This window comes from Hyla sarda, chromosome 2 (assembly GCF_029499605.1).
Source record: "Hyla sarda isolate aHylSar1 chromosome 2, aHylSar1.hap1, whole genome shotgun sequence".
NCBI classification, from domain to species: Eukaryota; Metazoa; Chordata; class Amphibia; order Anura; family Hylidae; genus Hyla; species Hyla sarda.
The window spans coordinates 291,226,819-291,249,577 of NC_079190.1; the positions used below are offsets into that span (position 1 = coordinate 291,226,819).

The 22,759-nt window shown below is 43.0% G+C and overlaps 1 protein-coding gene across 1 annotated transcript; it reads right to left on the reverse strand.

Annotated features, from left to right (window-relative positions):
* Positions 1-5,397: 5,397 nt before the first annotated feature.
* On the reverse strand, positions 5,398-20,527 carry LOC130357447 (mucin-2-like). The gene is made up of 4 exons (XM_056560141.1): positions 20,506-20,527; positions 20,447-20,458; positions 13,373-14,080; positions 5,398-7,435 (listed from the first exon to the last, which is right to left on the reverse strand). Exons 1-4 carry the CDS (start codon positions 20,525-20,527, stop codon positions 5,661-5,663), a joined length of 2,517 nt encoding a protein of 838 aa, XP_056416116.1. The 3' UTR covers positions 5,398-5,660.
* Between the last annotated feature and the right edge of the window lie 2,232 nt (positions 20,528-22,759).

Consider the following 22,759-nt stretch of genomic DNA (forward strand, 5'->3'; position numbering starts at 1 on the left):
CCGGCCAGTAGTGTGCCATCAGAGCGGGTGTTTAGTGCGGCCGGGGCCATAGTCACCCCAAGGCGAACTAGTCTGTCCACTAAAAATGTGGAGAGACTGACGTTTGTCAAGATGAATCAGGGATGGATCAGCCAGGATTTCCAGTCACCAATGACAGATGGGTCTGAGTAGATTGACCATGCTCCTACAACAAAATTTTCTCTATTGTGGTTGGTTATGAAACCCTCTGGGGCAGACTTGGGCATTGTACGGCCCGCTTGCCACATACAGCCCTTTGATTGGCTCTGACCGCCCCGCGCTGATTGGGGGACAACTATGCTGCCTAATCTGGGGGACAACTATGCTCCTAATCTGGGGGACATTTATGCTGCCTAATCTGGGGGACATCTATGCTGCCTAATCTGGGTGACATCTATGCTGCCTAATCTGGGGGACAACTATGCTCCTTATCTGGGGGACAACTATGCTCCTAATCTGGTGGACAACTAAACTCCTAATCTGGTGGACATCTATGCTGCTTATCTGGGGGACAAGTATGCTCCTAATCTGGGGGATATCTATGCTGCCTAATCTGGGTGACATCTATGCTGCCTAATCTGGGAGACAACTATGCTCCTAATCTGGGGGACATCTATGCTGCCTAATCTGGGGGACATCCGTGCTCCTAATCTGGGGGACATCTATGCTGCCTAATCTGGAGGACATCTATGCTGCCTAATCTGGGGGACATCTATGCTGTCTAATCTGGATGACATCTATGCTGCCTAATCTGTAGGTCAACTATGCTCCTTATCTGGGGGACAACTATGCTCCTAATCTGGGGGACAACTAAAATCCTAATCTGGTGGACATCTATGCTGCCTAATCTGGGTAACAAGTATGCTCCTAATCTGGGGGACATCTATGCTGCCTACTCTGGGTGACAAGTATGCTCCTAATCTGGGGGACATCTATGCTGCCTAATCTGGGGGACAAGTATGCTCCTAATCCGGGGGACATCTATGCTGCCTACTCTGGGGGACAAGTATGCTCCTAATCTGGGGGACATCTATGCTGCCTAATCTGGGGGACAACTATGCACCTTATCTGGGGGACAACTATGCTCCTAATCTGGGGGACATGTATGCTGCCTAATCTGGGTGACATCTATGCTGCCTAATCTGGGGGACATCTATGATCCTAATATGGGGAAAACTGATGCTTCTGGCCTTGGGCCTATAATTTTTTGAAGTTTAGCAGTAGCTAAATACATGCTTAATGCAAATGTCAACATTGATCTTTAAATGTAAGGGGCTATGAAACCCTCTTGGGTACTGCGAATGACTGCTCCAGACTCATTCTGTGTCTTTCACAAACTACTTGCCTCCCTGGTGCCTCAGGCCTTGGGCCTATAATTTTTTGAAGTTTAGCAGTAGCTAAATACATGCTTAATGCAAATGTAAACATTGATCTTTAAATGTAAGGGGGCTATGAAAACCTCTTGGGTACTGCAAATGCATGATCCAGACTCATTCTGTGTCTTTCAGGAACTACTTGCCTCCCTGGTGCCTCTGGTCTTGGGCCTTAAATTTTGGGATGTTTAGCAGTAGCTAAATACATGCTTAATGCAAATTTCAACAATGATCGTTAAATTCTCGGCTCTCTGCCAGGGCCTTCTCCTACCCCGCCTGGGCCGATCCGAGGACCTCACTAACCAACTCACTAACTAATCCAATCGCTTATAGCAACGTGCGGTGTGTACAAAGGGCAGGGACTTAATCAACGCCAGTTTATGACCCTCACTTACTGGTAATTCCCCGTTTTAAGGTTAAATAATTACAATCCCAGATCCCTATCACGAACTGGTTTCAGTGTGCAACACGCACCTGTCCTTGAAAGATAGAGACACGCTAATCCGTTCAGTGGAGCGCTAGTGTGGCCCCGGAAATCTGAGTGCATAAAACACCTGGTATTGCTCGATCTCGCAATTGATCGTGCAAAGGTACGGGGTTATTAAAGCCTCTTGGGTACTGCTGAGGCCTACTCCTGACTGCTCCTGGTGTAATGTATGGGGTAATTAAACACTCTTGGGTAGTGTTTTTTTTTTATTTACTGATAATTTTATTGGTAATAAAATAGAATTTTCCAGAATGCTAATCGTTACGCAACGGAACGCTTGTTGCGTGTGATTTTTTAATGAAAATTTAAACAAAATACAGACAGGGATTAACTCTGCTTCATCATTTTGGGTGAAAAAAGTCCTTTGGTGATCTGATCTTTTGGAGACACACATATTGAATTAGTTTTTTTATTTTATTTCAAACATTGTGTGGTTTATTATTTTTGAGAAGAATGTCTTTGGGTGGTCCACCATCCTGCATTATAGAGTCTTGTGAACTGTTAGATATGCGCTTGTTCTTACACAAAGGTATTTCTTTAAAAAATTTCTAAAACGTTGTTGTTTTTTGGAGGGGATTGTGAAGCCCGGGTGTGTACTGGTGCATCAGCCAACTCCAGGCTGTGTCCTTCAGGCAATATATGGGTTCCTGATGCCACAGAGGTGGGGCCTGGGTCTGGAAATTTCTAATTTTTGGATATCGGGTGCTACCTATGAGAAATCTTTGTCAAAAATATCATATATTGTGTTGTTTTTTTGGGGGGGATTGTGAAGCCCTGGTGTGTAGTGTACTAGTGCATCAGCCAACTCAACGCTGTGCCATTCAGCCACTAAATGGTCTCCTCTTGCTGCCAACATGTCCACGCTGTGTCATTCAGCCACTATATGGTGTCCTCATGCTGCCAACACCTCCACGCTGTGCCATTCAGCCACTATATGGTGTCCTCATGCTGCCAACACCTCCACGCTGTGCCATTCAGCCACTATATGGTGTCCTCATGCTGCCAACACCTCCATGCTGTGCCATTCAGCCACTATATGGTGTCCTCATGCTGCCAACACCTCCACGCTGTGCCATTCAGTCACTATATGGTGTCCTCATGCTGCCAACACCTCCACGCTGTGCCATTCAGCCACTATATGGTGTCCTCATGCTGCCAACACCTCCACGCTGTGCCATTCAGCCACTATATGGTGTCTTCATGCTGCCAACACCTCCACGCTGTGCCATTCAGCCACTATATGGTGTCCTCATGCTGCCAACACCTCCACGCTGTGCCATTCAGCCACTATATGGTGTCCCCATGCTGCCAACACCTCCACGCTATGTCATTCAGTCACTATATGGCTCTGTTATTGTGCTGCTGTGCGGCAGTGATTCTAAGAGCGATGCCGGTAATCTGCATGCTATTCTGAATAACAGTATTATTTCACTACCCCAGCACATTCCATATGCGTTTAGGACACAGAAAAGTGTTCTATACCCCTATAGAGGCTGTATGTAGGCTAGAAATAGCCTTTTTTAATATCGATTCGCCGCGAACAAATTCTGATCGAAACAAACTTTTCGGGAAAATTCTGCGAATCTGCCGAATAGAATTTTTTAAAAGTTCGCTCATCTCTAATGGCTACCATAGCATTATGTAGCGGCATGCTATTCCATCCGGTTTGTGTTTAGTTGCACCATCATTTATTTTTCAACAGGACAATGACCCCAAACACACCTCCAGGCTGTTTAAGGGCTATTTGACCAAGAAGGAGAGTGATGGGGTGCTACGCCAGATGACCTGGCCTCCACAGTCACCGGACCTGAACCCAATCAAGAAATTTGGGGATGAGCTGGACCGCAGAGTGAAGGCAAAAAGGGCCAACAAGTGTTAAGCATCTCTGGGAACTCCTTCAAGACTGTTGGAAGACCATTTCAGGTGACTACCTCTTGAAGCTCTTCAAGAGAATGAGTGTGCAAACAAGTAATCAAAGCAAAAGGTGGCTACTTTGAAGAACCTAGAATATGACATGTTTTCACACTTTTTTGTTATGTATATAATTCCACATGTGTTAATTCATAGTTTTGATGCCTTCAGTGTTAATATACAATTTTCCTAGTCATGAAAATAAAGAAAACTCTGAATGAGAAGGTGTGTACTGTACATAGTAGAGTACATAACAGTGTGGACGAAATATAGTGCTGTCATTGTGTACCATATCTAGTGCTAGCAGGGTGGTTTACTGAGAACAAAGTACACTGTAGAGCAAGTGAACTTCAGGATGAAATAATTTCTGCCGTCTCTCTCTTTTACTTGTATTGAATCCCTCTCACTCTACGTGGTTGTGGTGGGAAGTAGAGTTTCTCTATAGGACTTCAGTTTTTTTTTTTTTATGAATAGCTCCATACATATGGCCAATGGACTCTGTGAAGCTGTATGGGATTCCGGGTGCTGCCATACAAGCTCTCCACTATGTGCATGGCCCTTATAAATGAAAAATTCTGCAAAGATAAAAAAAAACTGTGCAAGAAATACACCTTTATTTACACCCAATAAGATTATTAACATAAATCGGGAAAGCCATACAGAGAGTGTTTACACTAAAGTAAAAAGATATTTTATTACAACAGAATTAGAAAACATTAACCTTCCAAATATCTCTTCTCAACTAATGCTTACCAAATAAAATATTCAAATTAGTGCGGCTGGTCATGTTGGTAGCCTTCAAAGGCTAATGAAAGTTATGTAAATTACAAAGACAAAGTAAGCTTGGTCCATACTTATTTCATATGGGTAAAGAAGAACACATTTGTCAGAAATATTATTAAAGGTATAATATGTTATATTAAAGGTATATTATGTGTATTAAGGAATTCTAAGGCTATATTTCCCTTTTTTGGGCCACATTTGGTTATCGATATTTTGACCAATACCAGGACACAGAAAAGGGTACAGATCTTTTTATTATAGTTTTTCTTTGTGGGGGGTACAACTTCTGGTTTTGGTAAAAAAAATTTATATCACCAAAATGAGGAATATAATAAATCTTAAAAAATGGCTCAAAGACTGAACATAGCTTTACTGTGAATCTTCAGATTTCATTATCTGTGGCTTCAGCAATAATTCCTTATAAGAACTTCACACAGAGAAAGAAAGGAAGCGGAGCGCTCACCATTTCAATTGCAGGCAGACCGATCAGATTTGATAATCCGTAGACACTACCGGTCCTGAGCTGTTCTCAGCGGCCTGATGAAGCGCCTAGGGGGCGTGATACGGCCCATGGCCCAGCGTCTGAGCTCCCCCAGATCCATCAGCCGCCTCCCTACTTGGACCGGTAGTGTCTATGGATTATCGAATCTGATCGGTCTGCCTGCAATTGGAATGGTAAGCGCTCCGCTTCCTTTCTTTCTCTGTGTGAAGTTATATCGATTGCTGTAATTTTCATAGCATTTAGCAGCACTTTGCCAGGGCTTAATTCATACACCTGGGTCCGATATCCTGAGCTGGTTTTGAACTGTGGTGCAGGTTGTTCGTTGCTTCTTTCTTCGGGACTTTACAATTCCTTTACAATTGTAATCTAATTATTAACATTCATTCTCATAAATGTGTACCTCAATACACTCCAATCCAATATTAATATATGTTGAGTATATCTCACTTCTGCTCTATATGCAATATTGTTACATTTTGTCAATAATATGTTGCAGGAAGAAAAATTAAGATGAAAGATTTTACTGTTTAACTTGATTAAAAAAAAAAAAAAGGAAGAAAACAGTGGCAGTAAAGATTTAGAAACGTTAGAAGTACGTGCAGCTTTTGGCAAATCCATCAGGGCCTAGCACAATAACTTCCTCAGTGGTAGTAATAGTGGTTGTGGTAGAAGCCGATGTGACCTTGGAGCAGGTGTTTCCAGCTATTGCGCCTGTCTGTGTAACAGTGCTGGTCTCGGCAGGCCTACTACAGTATGCAGTGGGACTAGAAGTATTTGGAATAGTGCTTTCAGTTGTGGTCATTACAGTGTCAGTAGCATTGCTAAACGTTTGGGGACCATCACTGCCAATAAGAATTAAAATGGAGGTGGGGGAAATGGATTTTGTTTTTTTAATGTAGATATGACTAGAACTTATTGTCCTCATATCAATATTAACAATTGTGGTTTCATTTATTTCCAGGCTTTTTACTTCTTTATTGTTTATTGTTTGAGTTAAAATGCGGACACTTAGTGTGCTTTTACTCTGCACAGCTGTAACAGTTATATTCTCTTCAACAAAATGTGATGTTGTTGGTATCACAGGTGCTGGTGTAGTTGTATTTTTACATGGTGTTGTATTTGTAGGTGGGGCGGTTGTTAGAGCTGTAGTGGCATTTGCTGAGGTACTAGACAGTGGATTTGGAGTTGAAGAAGTACGGTCAGTTGTGATTTCCTTGGGGGTAGAAGAATTAGGTAAAGGAGTAGTTTCAGTAGTGGTTGGTGCTGTTGTGGTAGCAGTGGATGTTGGCGGTATTGTGGTAGTAGTGGTTGGTTCTAGTGTTGTGCTAGTAGTGGATGTTGGCAGTATTGTGCTAGTAGTGGATGTTGGCGGTATTGTGGTAGTAGTGGTTGGTTCTGGAGTTGTGCTAGTTGGCGGTATTGTGGTAGTAGTGGTTGGTTCTGGGGTTGTACTAGTTGGCGGTGTTGTGGTAGTAGTGGTTGGTTCTTGGGTTGTGCTAGTTGGTGGTGTTGTGGTAGTAGTGGTTGGTTCTGGGGTTGTGCTAGTTGGTGGTGTTGTGGTAGTAGTGGTTGGTTCTGGGGTTGTGCTAGTTGGTGGTGTTGTAGTAGTAGTGGTTGGTTCTGGGGTTGTGCTAGTTGGCGGTGTTGTAGTAGTAGTGGTTGGTTCTGGGGTTGTGCTAGTTGGCGGTGTTGTAGTAGTAGTGGTCGGTTCTGGGGTTGTGCTAGTTGGCGGTGTTGTGGTAGTAGTGGTTGGTTCTGGGGTTGTGCTAGTTGGTGGCGTTGTAGTGGTAGTGGTTGGTTCTGGGGTTGTGCTAGTTGGCGGTGTTGTAGTAGTAGTGGTTGGTTCTGGGGTTGTGCTAGTTGGCGGTGTTGTAGTAGTAGTGGTTGGTTCTGGGGTTGTGCTAGTTGGCGGTGTTGTGGTAGTAGTGGTTGGTTCTGGGGTTGTGCTAGTTGGCGGTGTTGTGGTAGTAGTGGTTGGTTCTGGGGTTGTGCTAGTTGGCGGTGTTGTAGTAGTAGTGGTTGGTTCTGGGGTTGTGCTAGTTGGCGGTGTTGTGGTAGTAGTGGTTGGTTCTGGGGTTGTGCTAGTTGGCGGTGTTGTGGTAGTAGTGGTTGGTTCTGGGGTTGTGCTAGTTGGCGGTGTTGTAGTAGTAGTGGTTGCTTCTGAGCTTGTGGTAGTAGCAGATGTTGGCAGTATTGTGGTAGTAGTAGTTGGTTCTGGTGTTGTGATAGTAGTGGGTGTTGTCGGTATTGTGGTAGTAGTGATCGTTGTTGGTGTTGTAGTTGTGGTTGTTGTAGGTGTTGTGGTGGTGGTGGTGGTGGTGGTGGTAGTTGTCGTTGTTGAAGTAGTAGTTGGAGGCAAATCTGTAAAAGAAAAGATTATGCTTATTACTTTTAAGCAAATAGGTGTACTGTATGATCCTAAATATTATTGAAATGAAGAAGAAAAAAAACAGAGGCTTACATACACTTAGGTTGAAATTACTAAATCTTAGATTCCATGTCAGCAAATTATGTTGTTTAACCCCTTATGGTCGACGGACATAAATGTTCGTCCTGATGCGCTAGGACTAAGCGCACCAAGACCTACATTGACATCCTATACATGATGCTCTATAAGCAGCCAGTGATCGCTGATCGCGCTGATGTCCACCATTAACCCCTTAGATGCCATGATCAATACAGACCATGGTATCTGTGGCAGTGTGGCAGTATAAATGGCTGATCTGATCGCCTGCAGCACTGCCATGGGGATCAGATCATCCAAGATAGAAAACAGGGGTTCCCTCACCTGCTCTGGCCATCATCCTGGGGTCTTCTTCTCTTGTCTGCCTGCCAGCAGGCCAGAAAGGAAGATCGCCAATAATACTGATCTGTGCTATGCCTAACTATCAAAATATTATGTCAATTATCCTGTACGGTAAACGCTGTAAACATTTTTTTTTTTAAGTCAGAAATTGCTGCTATTTGGCCACATTACATCCCAGAAAAATTTTATGAAAAGTCATGAAAAAGTTACAAATGCACAAAAGTGTTACGGAAATAAATAAAAAAAAAATAACAGATCCCACTGACCCCAGTGCTCTCTGCTGAGACCTCTGTCCATGTCAGGAACTGTACGGAGCAGGATAGGTTTGCTATGAGGATTTGATCCTGCTTGGGACAGTTCCTGACACGGACAGATGTGTCAGCAGAGAGCACTGTGGTCAGACAGAAAGGAAATTCAAAAAGAAAAGAACTTCCTGTTGAGCATACAGCAGCTGATAAGTACTGGATGGATTAAGATTTTTAAATAGAAGTCATTTATAAATCTATTAAACTTTCTGGCACCAGTTGATTTTAAACAAATTGTTTTCCACCGGAGTCCCCCTTTAAGGCCAAAATGGGCTGTGTCCTTAAAGGGGTACTCCGGTGAAAACCTTTTTTCTTTTAAATCAACTGGCTCTGGAAAGTTAAACATATTTGTAAATTACTTCTATTAAAAAATCTTAATCCTTCCTGTACTTATTAGCTGCTGAATACTACAGAGGAAATTCTTTTCTTTTTGGAATTCTCTCTGATGACATCATGAGCACAGTGCTCTCTGCTGACATTATTATAATAATAAGTATTTATTGTTGTCCTTAGTGGGATTTGAACCCAAGGCCCCAGCACTGCAAGGTAGCAGTGCTAACCACTAAGCCACCATGCTGCCCTTAGCATACAGCTGCTATGCACGGTTGCTAAAATGGACTGAGATGTCAGCAGAGAGCACTGTGCTCGTGATGTCATAAGTGCTCCAAAAAGAAAGGAATTTCCTCTGTAGCATTCAGCAGCTAATAAGTACTGGAAGGATTAAGATTTTTTAATAGAAGTAATTTACAAATATGTTTAACTTTCTGGCACCAGTTGATTTAAAAGAAAAAACATTTTCACCGGAGTACCCCTTTAACCCCTTAAGGACACAGGACGTACTCAAATGGCCCCTTTTCCGTGTCCTTAAGTACTCAGGACATTTGAGTACGTCCTGTCAAATCCCGGCCCTCCCGCCGCTAGCCGGAGGGGAGCCGGTGCCCGATGCCTGCTGAAATCGTTCAGCAGGCATCGCGGCATATCGCCCAGGGGGGTCATCATGATGACCCCCCATGTCGGCGATGGCCGCAGATCGCTGGACAATTCAGCCCAGCGATCTGCGGCAGATTCCGGGTCAATCGGGTCTCCAGTGACCCGGAATTACAGGCTGTTCGGGGCCATCTCTGACATATGGCACAGGGGTGAGGTGGCACGGTCGCCCTGATTCGTCGGTCAGGGCACCTGCTGCGGGTGTCACTCCCGCAACCCGCTCTGCCCCTCTTCCGGAGCACGTGAGCGGGTGCGGGAAGAAGACCCCGGGAGCTGGGGACCCCGATCCCTGGCGTCAATGTTGGGATCGGGGCCCCAGGAGCAGCGGCTGCAACATGTGTGCGGGAGCAGCAGTAGGTGGTGAGTGACAGCCTCCTGCTGCAAAAAGGGCATGCTGGGAGCTGTAGTTATGCAACAGCAGGAGGCAGACCACCACAACTCCCAGCATTCCCTTATGGGCATGCTGGGACTTATAGTTTTGCAACAGCTGGAGGCACATTTTTTCTATGGAAAAGTGTACCTTCAGCTGTTGTATAACTACAACTCCCAGCTTGCACAAACAGCTAAAGTGCATGCAGGGAGTTGTAGTGGTGCATCTGCTGGTTGCATAACTACAACTCCCAGCATGCCCGTTGGCTGTCGGTGACTGCGAGTTGTAGTTTTGCAACAGCTGAAGGCACACTGGTTGTGAAAAATTGAGTTAAGTAGCAAACCAGTGTGTCTCCAACTGTTGCATAACTAATATCCCCAGCATCCCCAGCCAAAGTAGTATGCATCCAGCTGTTGCATAACTACAACTCCTAGCATGTACGGTCTATCAGTGCATGCTGGGAGTTGTAGTTTTGCAACAGCTGAAGGCACACCGGTTGCAAAATACTGAGTTTGTTACCAAACTCGGTGTTTCACAACCAGTGTGCCTCCAGCTGTTACAAAACTACAGCTCTCAGCATGCACTGATAGATCGTACATGCTGGGAGTTGTAGGTTTGCAACAGCTGGATGTTCCCCCCTCCCCAATGTGAACGTACAGGGTGCACTCACATGGGTGGAGGTTTACAGTAAGTATCCGGCTGCAAGTTTGAGCTGCGGCAAATTTTCTGCCGCAGCTCAAACTGCCAGCGAGAAACTACTGTGAACCCCCGCCCATGCGACTGTACCCTAAAAACACTACACTAACACAAAATAAAATAAAAACTAAAAAACACTACATATACACATACCCCTACACAGCCCCCCTCCCCAATAAAAATGAAAAATGTCTGGTACGCCACTGTTTCCAAAACGGAGCCTCCAGCTGTTGCAAAACAACTTCTCCCAGTATTGCCGGACAGCCACTGACTGTCCAGGCATGCTGTTTGGGAATCACTGGCGTTGAATACCCCTATGTCCACCCCTATGCAAATCCCTAATTTAGGCCTCAAATGCGCATGGCGCTCTCACTTTGGAGCCCTGTCGTATTTCAAGGCAACAGTTTAGGGTCACATATGGGGTATTGCTGTACTCGGGAGAAATTGTGTTACAAATTTTGGGGGTATTTTCTGCTATTACCCTTTTTAAAAATGTAAAATTTTTGGGAAACCAAGCATTTTAGGTAAAACATTTTTTTTTACATATGCAAAAGTCGTGAAACACCTGTGGGGTATTAAGGTTCACATTACCCCTTGTTACGTTCCCCGAGGGGTCTAGTTTCCAAAATAGTATGCTATGTGTTTTTTTTTTTTTTTTTTTCTGTTCTGGCACCATAGGGGCTTCCTAAATGCGGCATGCCCCCAGAGCAAAATTTGCTTCCAAAACGCCAAATGTTACTCCTTCTCTTCTGAGACCTGTAGTGCGCCAGCAGAGCACTTTTCGGCCCCATATGGGGTGTTTTCTGAATCCGGAGAAATTGGGCTTCAAATTTTGGGAGTTATTTTCTGCTATTACCCTTTCCTAAAGGTGACATGCTCCCCCAAAAAAAACATTTGTCGCTCCTTCCCTTCTGAGCCCTCTACTGCGCCGAACAATTAAAATAGACATATGAGGAAACCTTGGCGTGGTGTGCGGGCTCAGGTATGTCCTTCATATAAGGATATACTGGCTAATGTCTCATTTTTACATCAGTTTTGAGGATTAGCTAATATCATTGTATATATTTACCACAGGATTGAAACCCCACTCTTGTCCATAGGTGCAGGTCCTCTGCCCCATTGTATGAGTGCACAATTGCACTTGGGGTTGAGCACCTGTTATCACCTTGAGACTACGTTGTTTTGTTTTTCTGTTTAAAGTTAGTCATGTTGTTCGCATCCATATACACGTTTATCAGGTGTCAGGATGTGATTGTGGTACTTGTGACCGTCTGCAGGCATTCTCCATTGTATGCAATTTTTGCTGGGGACATCGCCCTTAGCAACGGTTGACAAGTGCAGGACCTCCACTCCACAATTGCACTTGGGGTTGAGTTTCCTGCTTTAGCCATGTCCATGCAAATATAAGCCGGCAAGCGTCTTTTAAGGCTTATACCAATGCACCCTTTTATCTTATTGGGTAGCGTTAGGGGTTTCACCTGTGAGGCCTGTTATATCTAGACCAGCAAGGGTGGGGCTTGTAAACTGTCTCCCCCCTCCCATTGTATGTGTGCTGAGTTCACACTGGAGGCGACTGGGGAGCAGTCTGCAAGTTGGACCTTAGGCTGCTGTATATCTGGTTCCTGGTTCTATGCATCTGGCCAGGCAAAAAAGGTTAGTGGATAGGTCTCGCATCACATGAGAAACCTTGGCGTGGTGTGCGGGCTCAGGTATGTCCTTCATATAAGGATATACTGGCTAATGTCTCATTTTTACATTAGTTTTGAGGATTAGCTAATGTCATTGTATATATTTACCACAGGATTGAAACCCCACTTTTGTCCATAGGTGCGGGTCCTCTACCCCATTGTATGAGTGCACAATTGCACTTGGGGTTGAGCACCTGTTATCACCTTGAGACTACGTTGTTTTGTTTTTCTATATGAGGTATGTCCTTACTCGATAAAAATTGGGTTTCAAATACAAGTAAAAATTTTCTCCTTTTTACCCCTTGCAAAAATTCAAAAACTGGGTCTACAAGAACATGTGAGTGTAAAAAATGAAGATTTTGAATTTTCTCCTTCACTTTGCTGCTATTCCTGTGAAACACCTAAAGGGTTAAAACACTTACTGAATGTCATTTTGAATACTTTGAGGGGTGTAGTTTTTATAAAGGGGTCATTTGTGGGGTATTTCTAATATGAAGACCCTTCAAATCCACTTCAAAACTGAACTGGTCCCTGAAAAATAGTGAGTTTGAAAATTTTGTGAAAAATTTGAAAATTGCTGCTGAACTTTGAAGCCCTCTGGTGTCTTCCAAAAGTAAAAACTCATAAATTTTATGATGCAAACATAAAGTAGACATATTGTATATGTGAACCCAAACATTTTTTATTTTGAATATCTATTTTCCTTACAAGCAGAGTGCTTCAAAGTTAGAAAAATGTTAATTTTTTTCATCAAATTTGGGGATTTTTCACCAAGAAAGGATACAAGTTACCACAAAAATTTACCACTATGTTAAAGTAGAATATGTCACGAAAAAATAATCTCGGAATCAGAATGAGTAAAAGCATTCCAGAGTTATTAATGTTTAAAGTGACAGTGGTCAGAATTGCAAAAAACGTCCGAGTCCTTAAGGTGAAAAAGGGCTAAGTCCTTAAGGGGTTAAGTAAGGATATTTACTTTGTACGCTGAACTTAAAACGTGCATGTGAGCAAAGAGGCCTACAAACCTCACTCACACCAAATTTGTCAGGAGAAATGGGCCCAAAATCCTGCAACATATTTTAGAAAGTTTTTAAAAGGATCAACAAAACATTTAAAAAAATGCTACCAAATACTAATTAAGTGTATGTAAACTTCTGAGCCACTAGGAACATTAGGAAGTAAATAAAAGATTAAATAAATGCTTGTCTCTAGTATTATTCTTCTGTCATTTCTCATTCTGAAAATATAATAATGGTTCCAACTAACCTAGTAGAAGAAATATGTAATATTCGGGGTCAGCAATTGTGAAAGTAACACCATTTTTACAATTCTGCATTGTGCTGTTTTCCTTGGTGATAGCTGTACTCTTTGGGACTCGCAATGGAATCATATGGTTATTTGACTCTAAAAGGAATATGCATAGCTAAAGCAACTTTATTAACTCACCTGTGCAATAGACATCAAATGTCAGCAGCCCAGAAAACTTGTACACATAATACCCCGCAGGACAAGCTTTCACTAGAATAGATGGTCCAGTTGAGTTCATTGTCAGTCCGTTAGTTAAAAGAGAAACAGATTTCACGCCTTCGCTAACAGTTGGATGGCTTCTCAAAGAAAAGGGCTGAACAGAACCACACTTCAGGGCACCAACAAATCCTTCTCTTAGTCTTAGGTTATTGGCATAACGGTACCAGCCGAAATAGTATCTGTCGGTGGGGAATCTTCCAACAGAGTTTATAGTGTAAAGCCTTTGTGATCCATCAATCTCTACATAATCATCACAAGGATCAATACATTGAACCTCAGATCCACTGCCAGATCTTACACAGTCCTGACCAGCATCACAGGTATTTGTAGGACATAACGGGTTTGCGGTTGCATTGCAAATATAGATGCCATTCTTATTTATGCATTGAGATTGGGTAAGACATGTGTACGCTGAAGTAGTTTGGCATTCATTTACATCCACACATAATTTTCTTGTAGTGTCCCACGTGTATCCTGGAGGACAGCATGTTCTGTCACAAAACACCAATTTTGTGCAGTTTACACCATTTCCAACATAACCACTTTTACAAGAGCACAGTACGTAGCCTTGCTTTGGATTGCAGTCTGCACTAGTAGTTGAGTTACAATCACTGCATGTTTTTGCATCTGAAAAAAACAAACAAAAAAAAGATCACAAATTAAATGGCATGGTTACATGGTTATCTCATAAATGTACATGCTTGTATAAGCAAACTGTGCAGGTTTATATCCATAGACATAGTGTAATAAGCCCCAATACAACTCCTGGCAAAAGTTATAGAATAACTACCGTATATACTCGAGTATAAGCCGACCCGAGTATAAGCCGAGACCCCTAATTTCAACCCAAAATCCCAGGAAAAGTTATTGACTCGAGTATAAGCCTAGGGTGGGAAATACATCATCCCTCCCCTGTCATCATCCAGACCCCCGTCATTAACATCCTCATCATCATCAGCGCCTGTCATCATCCAGACCCTCATCATCATCACCTGTCATCATCCCCTTGTCATCATCCCCACCCCCCTTCATCATCCCCACCCCCCTTCATCATCCCACACACCCCCTTCATCATCCTCTTGTCATCATCCCACCCCCCCCTTCATCATCCTCTTGTCATCATTCGCCCTCAGTGGTCTTCAACCTGCGGACCTCCAGAGGTTTCAAAACTACAACTCCCAGCAAGCCCAGGCAGCCATCGGCTGTCCGGGCTTGCTGGGAGTTGTAGTTTTGAAACCTCCGGAGGTCCGCAGGTTGAAGACCACTGCAGCCTTCGACATCATCCAGCCCCCTCTCACCCCCCTTTAGTTCTGTACAGTACTCACCTCCGCTCGGCGCTGGTCCGGTGCTGCAGGGCTTGTCCGGTGAGGAGGTCGTCCGGTGGGATAGTGGTTCCGGGCTGCTATCTTCACCGGGGGCGCCTCTTCTCCGCGCTTCCGGCCCGGAATAGAGGCGTTGCCTTGACAATGACGCAGAAATACGTTGGCAATGACCGTACCTCTGCGTCGTTGTCAAGGCAACGTGACTATTCTGGGGCCGGGCCCGAAGCACTTAGAAGAGGCCTCCCCGGTGAAGATAGCAGCCCGGAACCACTATCCCACCGGACGACCTCCCCACCGGACAGTCCTGCAGCACCGGACCAGCGCCGAGCGGAGGTGAGTACTGTACAGAACTAAAGGGGGGTGAGAGGGGGCTGGATGATGTCGAAGGCCACAGTGGTCTTCAACCTGCGGACCTCCGGAGGTTTCAAAACTACAACTCCCAGCAAGCCCGGACAGCCGATGGCTGCCCGGGCTTGCTGGGAGTTGTAGTTTTGAAACCTTTGGAGGTCCACAGGTTGAAGACCACTGCGGGTGGAGAGTTCACTCGAGTATAAGCCGAGGGGGGTGTTTTCAGCACGAAAAATCGTGCTGAAAAACTCGGCTTATACTCGAGTATATACGGTACACTCACAGGAAAATTACTTATCTTTATTGCATTGTAACAAAATAAACACATCACACATATGGCTAAGCAATGTTTATTTAACCCCTTAAGGACCAAGGATGTACCGGTACGTCCTTGGTCCTGCTCTTCTGATATAACGCGGGGTTACACAGTAACCCCGCGTCATATCATGGCGGGCCCGGCGTCATAGTGAAGCCGGGACCCGCCTCTAATAGCGCGCAGCGCCGATCGCAGCGCCGCGCGCTATTAACCCTTTAGCCGCGCGCTCAAAGCTGAGCCGCGCGGCTAAAAGTGAAAGTGAAAGTTCCCGGCTAGCTCAGTCGGGCTGTTCGGGATAGCCGCGGCTAATCGCGGCATCCCGAACAGCTGACAGGACAGCGGGAGGGCCCCTTCCTGCCTCCTCGCTGTCCGATCGCCGAATGACTGCTCAGTGCCTGAGATCCAGGCATGAGCAGTCATGCGGCAGAATCGTTGATCACTGGTTTCTTATGAGAAACCAGTGATCAACATAGAAGATCAGTGTGTGCAGTGTTATAGGTCCCTATGGGACCTATAACACTGCAAAAAAAAGTGAAAAAAAAGTGAATAAAGATCATTTAACTCCTCCCCTATTAAAAGTTTGAATCACCCCCCTTTTCCAATAAAAAAAAAAAACACAGTGAAAATAAAAATAAACATATGTGGTATCACCGCGTGCGGAAATGTCCGAATTATAAAAATATATCATTTATTAAACCGCTCGGTCAATGGCGTGCGCGCAAAAAAATTCCAAAGTCCAAAATAGTGCATTTTTGGTCACTTTTTATGTCATTTAAAAATGAATAAAAAGTGATCAATAAGTTCTATCAATGCAAAAATGGTACCGTTAAAAACTTCAGATCACGGCGCAAAAAATGAGCCCTCATACCGCCCCATACACGGAAAAATAAAAAAGTTATAGGGGTCAGAAGATGACAATTTTAAACGTATTAATTTTCCTGCATGTAGTTATGATTTTTTCCAGAAGTCCGACAAAATCAAACCTATATAAGTAGGGTATCATTTTAATCGTATGGACCTACAGAATACATATCAGGTGTCATTTTTACCGAAAAATGTACTACGTAGAAACGGAAGCCCCCAAAAGTTACAAAACATCGTTTTTTTTTCAATTTTGTCGCACAATGATTTTTTTTCCGCTTCACCATAGATTTTTTGGCAAAATGACTGACATCATTACAAAGTAGAATTGGTGGCGCAAAAAATAAGCCATCATATGGATTTTTAGGTGTAAATTTGAAAGAGTTATGATTTTTTAAAGGCAAGGAGCAAAAAACGAAAATGCAAAAACGGAAAAACCTCCGGTCCTTAAGGGGTTAATTGAATATTCTGGCTCCGTGACATACAGTGGTCCCTCAACATTCAATAACCTCAGGTTACAATTTTTTTTATTAAACTTGAAACCAGACTCAACATACAATGCTACTGACAGTACAGATCTGTGAAACATGTCAATGGCTGGAAGAACTGACCAATCAGAATGGGAATTTTACTGGTAAAACACCTGTATTACTGAAGTGTATGCACTGAATGGTTCTCTGGTAGCGCCTCCAGGGTCTGTGTTGGGGGGGGGGACAACCTGGGCAGTAGCCCAGGGCCCCCATCCAAAAGGGGACCCCCTGATCAGCTTTACGTCCATACTCACTGAGCAAATCGCGGCAAAATGCAGTATTGTAAGTATGGATGTAAATTTGTTCGGGCTGCACAGAGCCCTTAGACAGCACCCACAGACTTACTTTGGATCTTCTAGTACCTGTGATGACATCATCAAGAGTCCTAGCCTATAGGAGTCATCAAAGGTCCTGTAAGATATATAGTAAGTCTGTCTATGGGCTCTGTGCCATGAACATAGGAGAGGAGAAGGTAATAGGGCAAAGCATGGTGGAGAGGGGGTGCCATGGGAAGCAGTGAGCATTTACACCATAGAATATTCTATTGTAGCTTATTTATTGCTGCCTAACCAGTGTGGAACCATTAACAAATATTGTGTAGGGGTGTGATTTAAAGGAGTGCTCCACTGCTAGACATCCTATCCCCTATCCAAAGGATAGGGGGTAAGATGTCTGATCACGGGGGTCCCGCTGTGTGGGGCCCCCCACGATCTCCTGCAGCACCCGGAGTTCTAAACAAATGCCAGATTCCTGCGGCAGTGGTCGTGACATCACGGCCCCTTGTGATGTCACACCACGCCCACTTCATTATGTATCCATTAATGTCGGCCAATATGCCGACATCACGATCACGGCCTCTGGCTCCGAGCGTTCTGAGCAAGATATCCAGAACACTGGAGCCCCGGAGTTCCCCTTTAATATTTTAAGCCCTTAATGACACAGCCAGGTTTTTTTTTTTTGCATTTCGTTTTTTTCATTCTCACCTTCTGGAAGTCATAACGTAATTTTCCATCCACATATCCATGTGGGGCTTCTTTTTTGCATGACTAATTCTACTTCGTAATGACACCTTTCATTTTACCATAAAATGTACGGCTCAACCAAACTAAATATTATTTTGGGGGGTATAATTTTTAAGCAGTGTACCTTACAGTAAATCTGCCATGTTCTCTTTATTCTATAGGTTAATACAATTTAGATAATCCCCATGGTTACACACTTTACTATTATTGTTCCTGCTTTTAAAAAAAAGTCAGACTTTTTAACAAAATCAGTATGTGTAAAATTGCCATTAGCTGGAAACCTGCTGCTAGTTATGAATGTGTGTATGTTTGATTAAACAGAAAATATTTACTAAAGATCTTATGATACGTTTGTGTTATGGACTTAGATGCTTTTCCCTTCATTGGGATCTCAAACCGTATTTACATGGTGCATGAACCGTAACTGTGCGCTGTGTATACTCTATCACGAAACAGAGGAAACCAGTAGAAGCTTTGGTCACGCAATTCGGGGGCGGCCGCATTTTTTATTTTGCCAAGGGCCACATTTAGTCTAAAATCGGCCCTGAGCACCTTCCTACAGTACAGTGAGATACATGTTCTGTACTACTCTATACCTGTGCAAGGGTTAGCTGCTCTTTTTTACACCAGTTGAGGATGGCTCCATTTAGATTTTTTGGACTCTTTGTGTACTGTACAGGACCCTGAAGAAGTTCCTGTCCATTACATTTCCGCATACACAGCATTGTAATTTGCATAGATTTCCCCGAAGGGGTGAGGATATCATTCTTTCAGAGGCAGAATTTTAAGGTCAGAAGCTCTGCTGCTAAAATTTCGTAGTGTGCACCATGCAGCAGAATCCCATACTGCTGACCCTGCTGAGGGTTCTGCGCCCCCATATCTATCTAGCACACCCTTAGAAATACAGCAGATTGAAGCAAATCTTAGAACAGTTCTGAGCAGTGTAAAGCCCTATTTGCATTGTATCTTTGCTTTTTATCTGAGGTATACATCTGGTGGACTCATGAGGTATATTTCCAATGTAAGGCAGCAATGTATCCTCTGGCCACCTATATAGGTGTACAGTAGGGTACAGAGAAGAAAGCAGTGGTACTAGAGGGCTAGTACTAGAGGTATTAGTATTAGTTTTGTATTGTCATGTTTTGACTTCTATAACTTTTTTTTTTCCACCAATGTTATTGTTTGAGGGCTAATTTTTTGTGCTGTGATATGTAGTTTTTAATTGTTACTATTTTTGTGTAGATGTTGTGTGAACTATTTGATCACCTTCTATTTGATCTGTTTGTTTATTTATTTATTTTGTTTATATTTTCTGGAAAAGGAGAAGATTTAAATTTGAATTTAAAGGAGTTATCGAGGAATAGAAAAACACAGCTCTACGTCTGTCTCCAGGTTGGTTGTGGTTTTACAACTTGGCTCAATTACCTTCAATGGAACTGAGCTGCAGAACAACACCCATCCTGGAGACAGACAGGGAGCGTTTTTTTGATAGAAAGTAGCTCTGTTTTTCTATTTCTGGATAACCTATTTACCCCCTTCCCTATTTGGCGATTTTTCATTTTTGCACTTTTTTTTCCTCCTAAAAATCCATATGAGGGCTTGTTGTTTGTGTCAACAATTTTACTTTGTAATGCCATCAATAGTTTTACTACAAAATCTACGACAAAACCAGAAAAAAAATTATTTGTGGGGCAAAATTGAAAAAAAAAGCCATTTTGAAATTTTTAGCAGCTAGTAGCCCAGCTGCCTGCTTTGCTAATTGAGGAGAGAAAAACACCTCCCTCTTTCACTCCCCTGTGTGCTGTGTATCCAGCAGGCCGGGCTGTGTTTCCTGCTCCACCACAGATAGACACCCACCTATGCTGCCAGGAAACGAAAGCCTTAACCTGCCCACCCTGATTCTGCCCTTTATACTCCCGAGCACCCAGAGGAGAGCGCCGTGGACTACACCACTTTCAGGAGATTCCTCTCCACCTTCTGCATAAAAGAGTACATAAGTGAGTAAATGAGACGCAAGTGTCCAGGGGGAAATCCCGGGCATGGCAAAAGCTCAGGGTTAGTCAGTCTATCTCCTCAGGGTAAGTCCGCCAAAGGGAGTTAGCATATGCAAGTGTGTACCCATACGTGAATAGGAGAAGATGGGCTGGCTAACCCTATGTTCTTGCTATTCTAGTGAAGACCCCCTGGGCACTTGAGCCTCATTTTCATATTAACAAAAAAGGCTACTTTAAAGAGTTTACTAAAAGTTTTACCTAAAGTAAAAAGATTTCTCTTTGTAACCCTTTAGGGCTACCTGTTTATATTGTGAATAACCCTGCCAGAAGTGCTCCACAGTTATGTACATTGCTACACATGACTGCTGAGGCTAGTGATTGGCTGGAGAGTCACATGTTTAGTGTACAGGTATAACTGTAGGACTTCAGGAGTTGTGGTGGGAACAGTTTTTTTTTTTTTGTTTTTTTTTAACATTTGTCCTACTACCATTCCCCTGCCCCTCTGCAAATAAAGTAAACAAGCAACTTTTAATGTACCTATATTTCATTTGATATGATTATCAAGCAAATATATATTTAAACAGACATAGGAATACTCACTTGATGTAAAGTCTGGAAAGAAAAAACAAAAGAAAAAAAATTATAAAATGAAGTATCACAGCATAAAAAACAAATGACCATAATACAAGTCTCTAGGTAAGAATACAAGTCTCTAGTTAATCCTTAAATGTATGTTGTAATAAAGCTATGCCAAAAGCTATATGTATTTTATATGTATTGAAAGAACAATCTTTAATAAATAGTGTTATTTCTTTTCTTATAGGCTTCTTTGGGTATTTTTACTTTCCCGGTCAAAGTTTTTGATTTACTGGAGGACACCCTCCCTAAGTGAGCCCAGGATAGTAATTGTTACCCACAAAAGGTTGCAATAAAATATATAGATATATGAAGCACTTACTTTGTGACAAACATGCATTGAAACAGATAGCCAGGGCAAAGGCTCCCAGCAAGAAGTTAGTTGTGCCCATGTTTTCCTCTGATGCCCTGCTATAAAAGAAATACCGTTTTGTCATTCTTATTTGAAAACCTTTTGACATAAATACCTTTTGAAATAAATCTTCTAATATATTCAAATTAGTTATTATTCTGTTTTAAACGCCAAATCCTTCCATTGTTGGTATGATTTTACTTTTTAATAATCGCACCCTGTACTGTTTTTTACTGAAATAAAGTGTTAAGTTTACATGTCTTTGAACTGATATCGTCGTACTCCTGAGGGTAGAAATGTTGTTTTACTACTTTTTTTTTTTTTTTTAAATACCAAGTGTTTAGTACAAAGAGCAAGAAACATAGCAAAAAACTCTACTTAGTGAAAAAATAGGGACAAGGGGGGACATGTATCATTTCCAGTGTATAATAGAAGTTTTTTACCCCTCTGCCTGTTGTCTAAATTTGGCGCAGCTGCGTTAAATTTATCATTCTTGTGCAGCTACTTTCTTGAATTGCGTTTAAATTTAGAATTCTCCTCAGAGCATAAACTTACACCGCAGCTCTATTTAGTAGGAGCTTTGTCTGCAGCGTATCTGCATCTAAACAGTAAGTGTGTCCTTGTTATTAGTTTTAGAATTTTTTTTCTTCATTATGTAGAGTTTTAATCTCACAATAATACCACTTTTTGCACCCAATTATAACACATCAATTATACCAATGTCCTTATTCTTCATTTAACATCTGTGACACCCCTGTGCAAATCACCTCAAATGTACATGGTGCACTCTACCTTATGGGCCTTGTTGTGCGCCCGCAGAGCACTTTGCGCCCACATATGTGGTATCTCCGTACTCCGGCTAAATTGTGTCCCAAAAAATGGGGATCTTTTTTCCCATTTACCTCTTGTGAAAATGTAAAGTATGCGGCAACACCTTCATGTCAGTGTAAATAATTTTATTTTTATACACTAACATACTGGTGTAGACTCCAACTGTTCCTTTTCATAATGGGTAAAAGGAGAAAATACCCCCCAAAATCTGTAAGGCAATTTCTCCCGAGTACGGTGATACCCCATATGTGACCCTAAAATGTTGCCTTGAAATACGACAGGTCTCCAAAGTGAGAGACCGCCATGCGCATTTGAGGTCTAAATTAGGGTTTTGCATAGGGGTGGACATAGGGGTATTCTATGCCAGTGTTTCCCAAACAGGGTGCCTCCAGCTGTTGCAAAACTCCCAACATGCCTGGACAGTCAATGGCTGTCCGGCAATACTGGGAGTTGTTGTTTTGCAACAGCTGAAGGCTCCATTTTGGAAACAGTGCCGTACCAGACGTTGTTCATATTTATTGGGGAGGGGAGGGGGGCTGGGTAGCGGTATGTGTATATATAGTGTTTTTTACTTATTTTATTTAAGTGTAGTGTAGTGTTTTTAGGGTACAGTCACACGGGTGGGGGTTCACAGCGAGTTTGCTGCATCTCAATCTTGCAGCACTCCCTGTAAACCTCCGCCCATGTGAGTGTACCCTGTCCATTCACATTGGGGGGAGGGGGGGAAACATCCAGCTGTTGCAAAACTACAACTCCGAGCATGCCCTTTGGCTGTCCATGCATGCTGGGATTTGTAGTTTTGCAACAGCTGGAGGCACACTGGTTGCGAAACACGGAAACATACTCAGTGTTTCGCAACCAGTGTGCCTTCAGCTGTTGCAAAAACTTCAAATCTCAGCATGCAGTGACAGCAGAAGGACATGCTGGAACTTGTAGTTATGCAACAGCTGGAGGCATACTGCTACAACTCCCAGCATGCCCTTTTTGCAGTCCGTGCATGCTGAGGGTTGTAGTAAAGCAACAGCTGAAGGCACACTGGTTGCAAAACACTTGAAAGTTTTTTTACTTAACTTAGTGTTTCCAAACCAGTGTGC

Excerpts from the sequence above, each read along its gene's own strand:
- LOC130357447 (XM_056560141.1), bottom strand. The coding sequence starts at position 20,527 with ATGGTCATTTGTTTTTTATGCT. Across the intron at positions 7,436-13,372 it reads ATTTGATGTCTATTGCACAG|ATTTGCCTCCAACTACTACT; the intron begins GTGAGTTAATAA and ends TTTCTTTTACAG.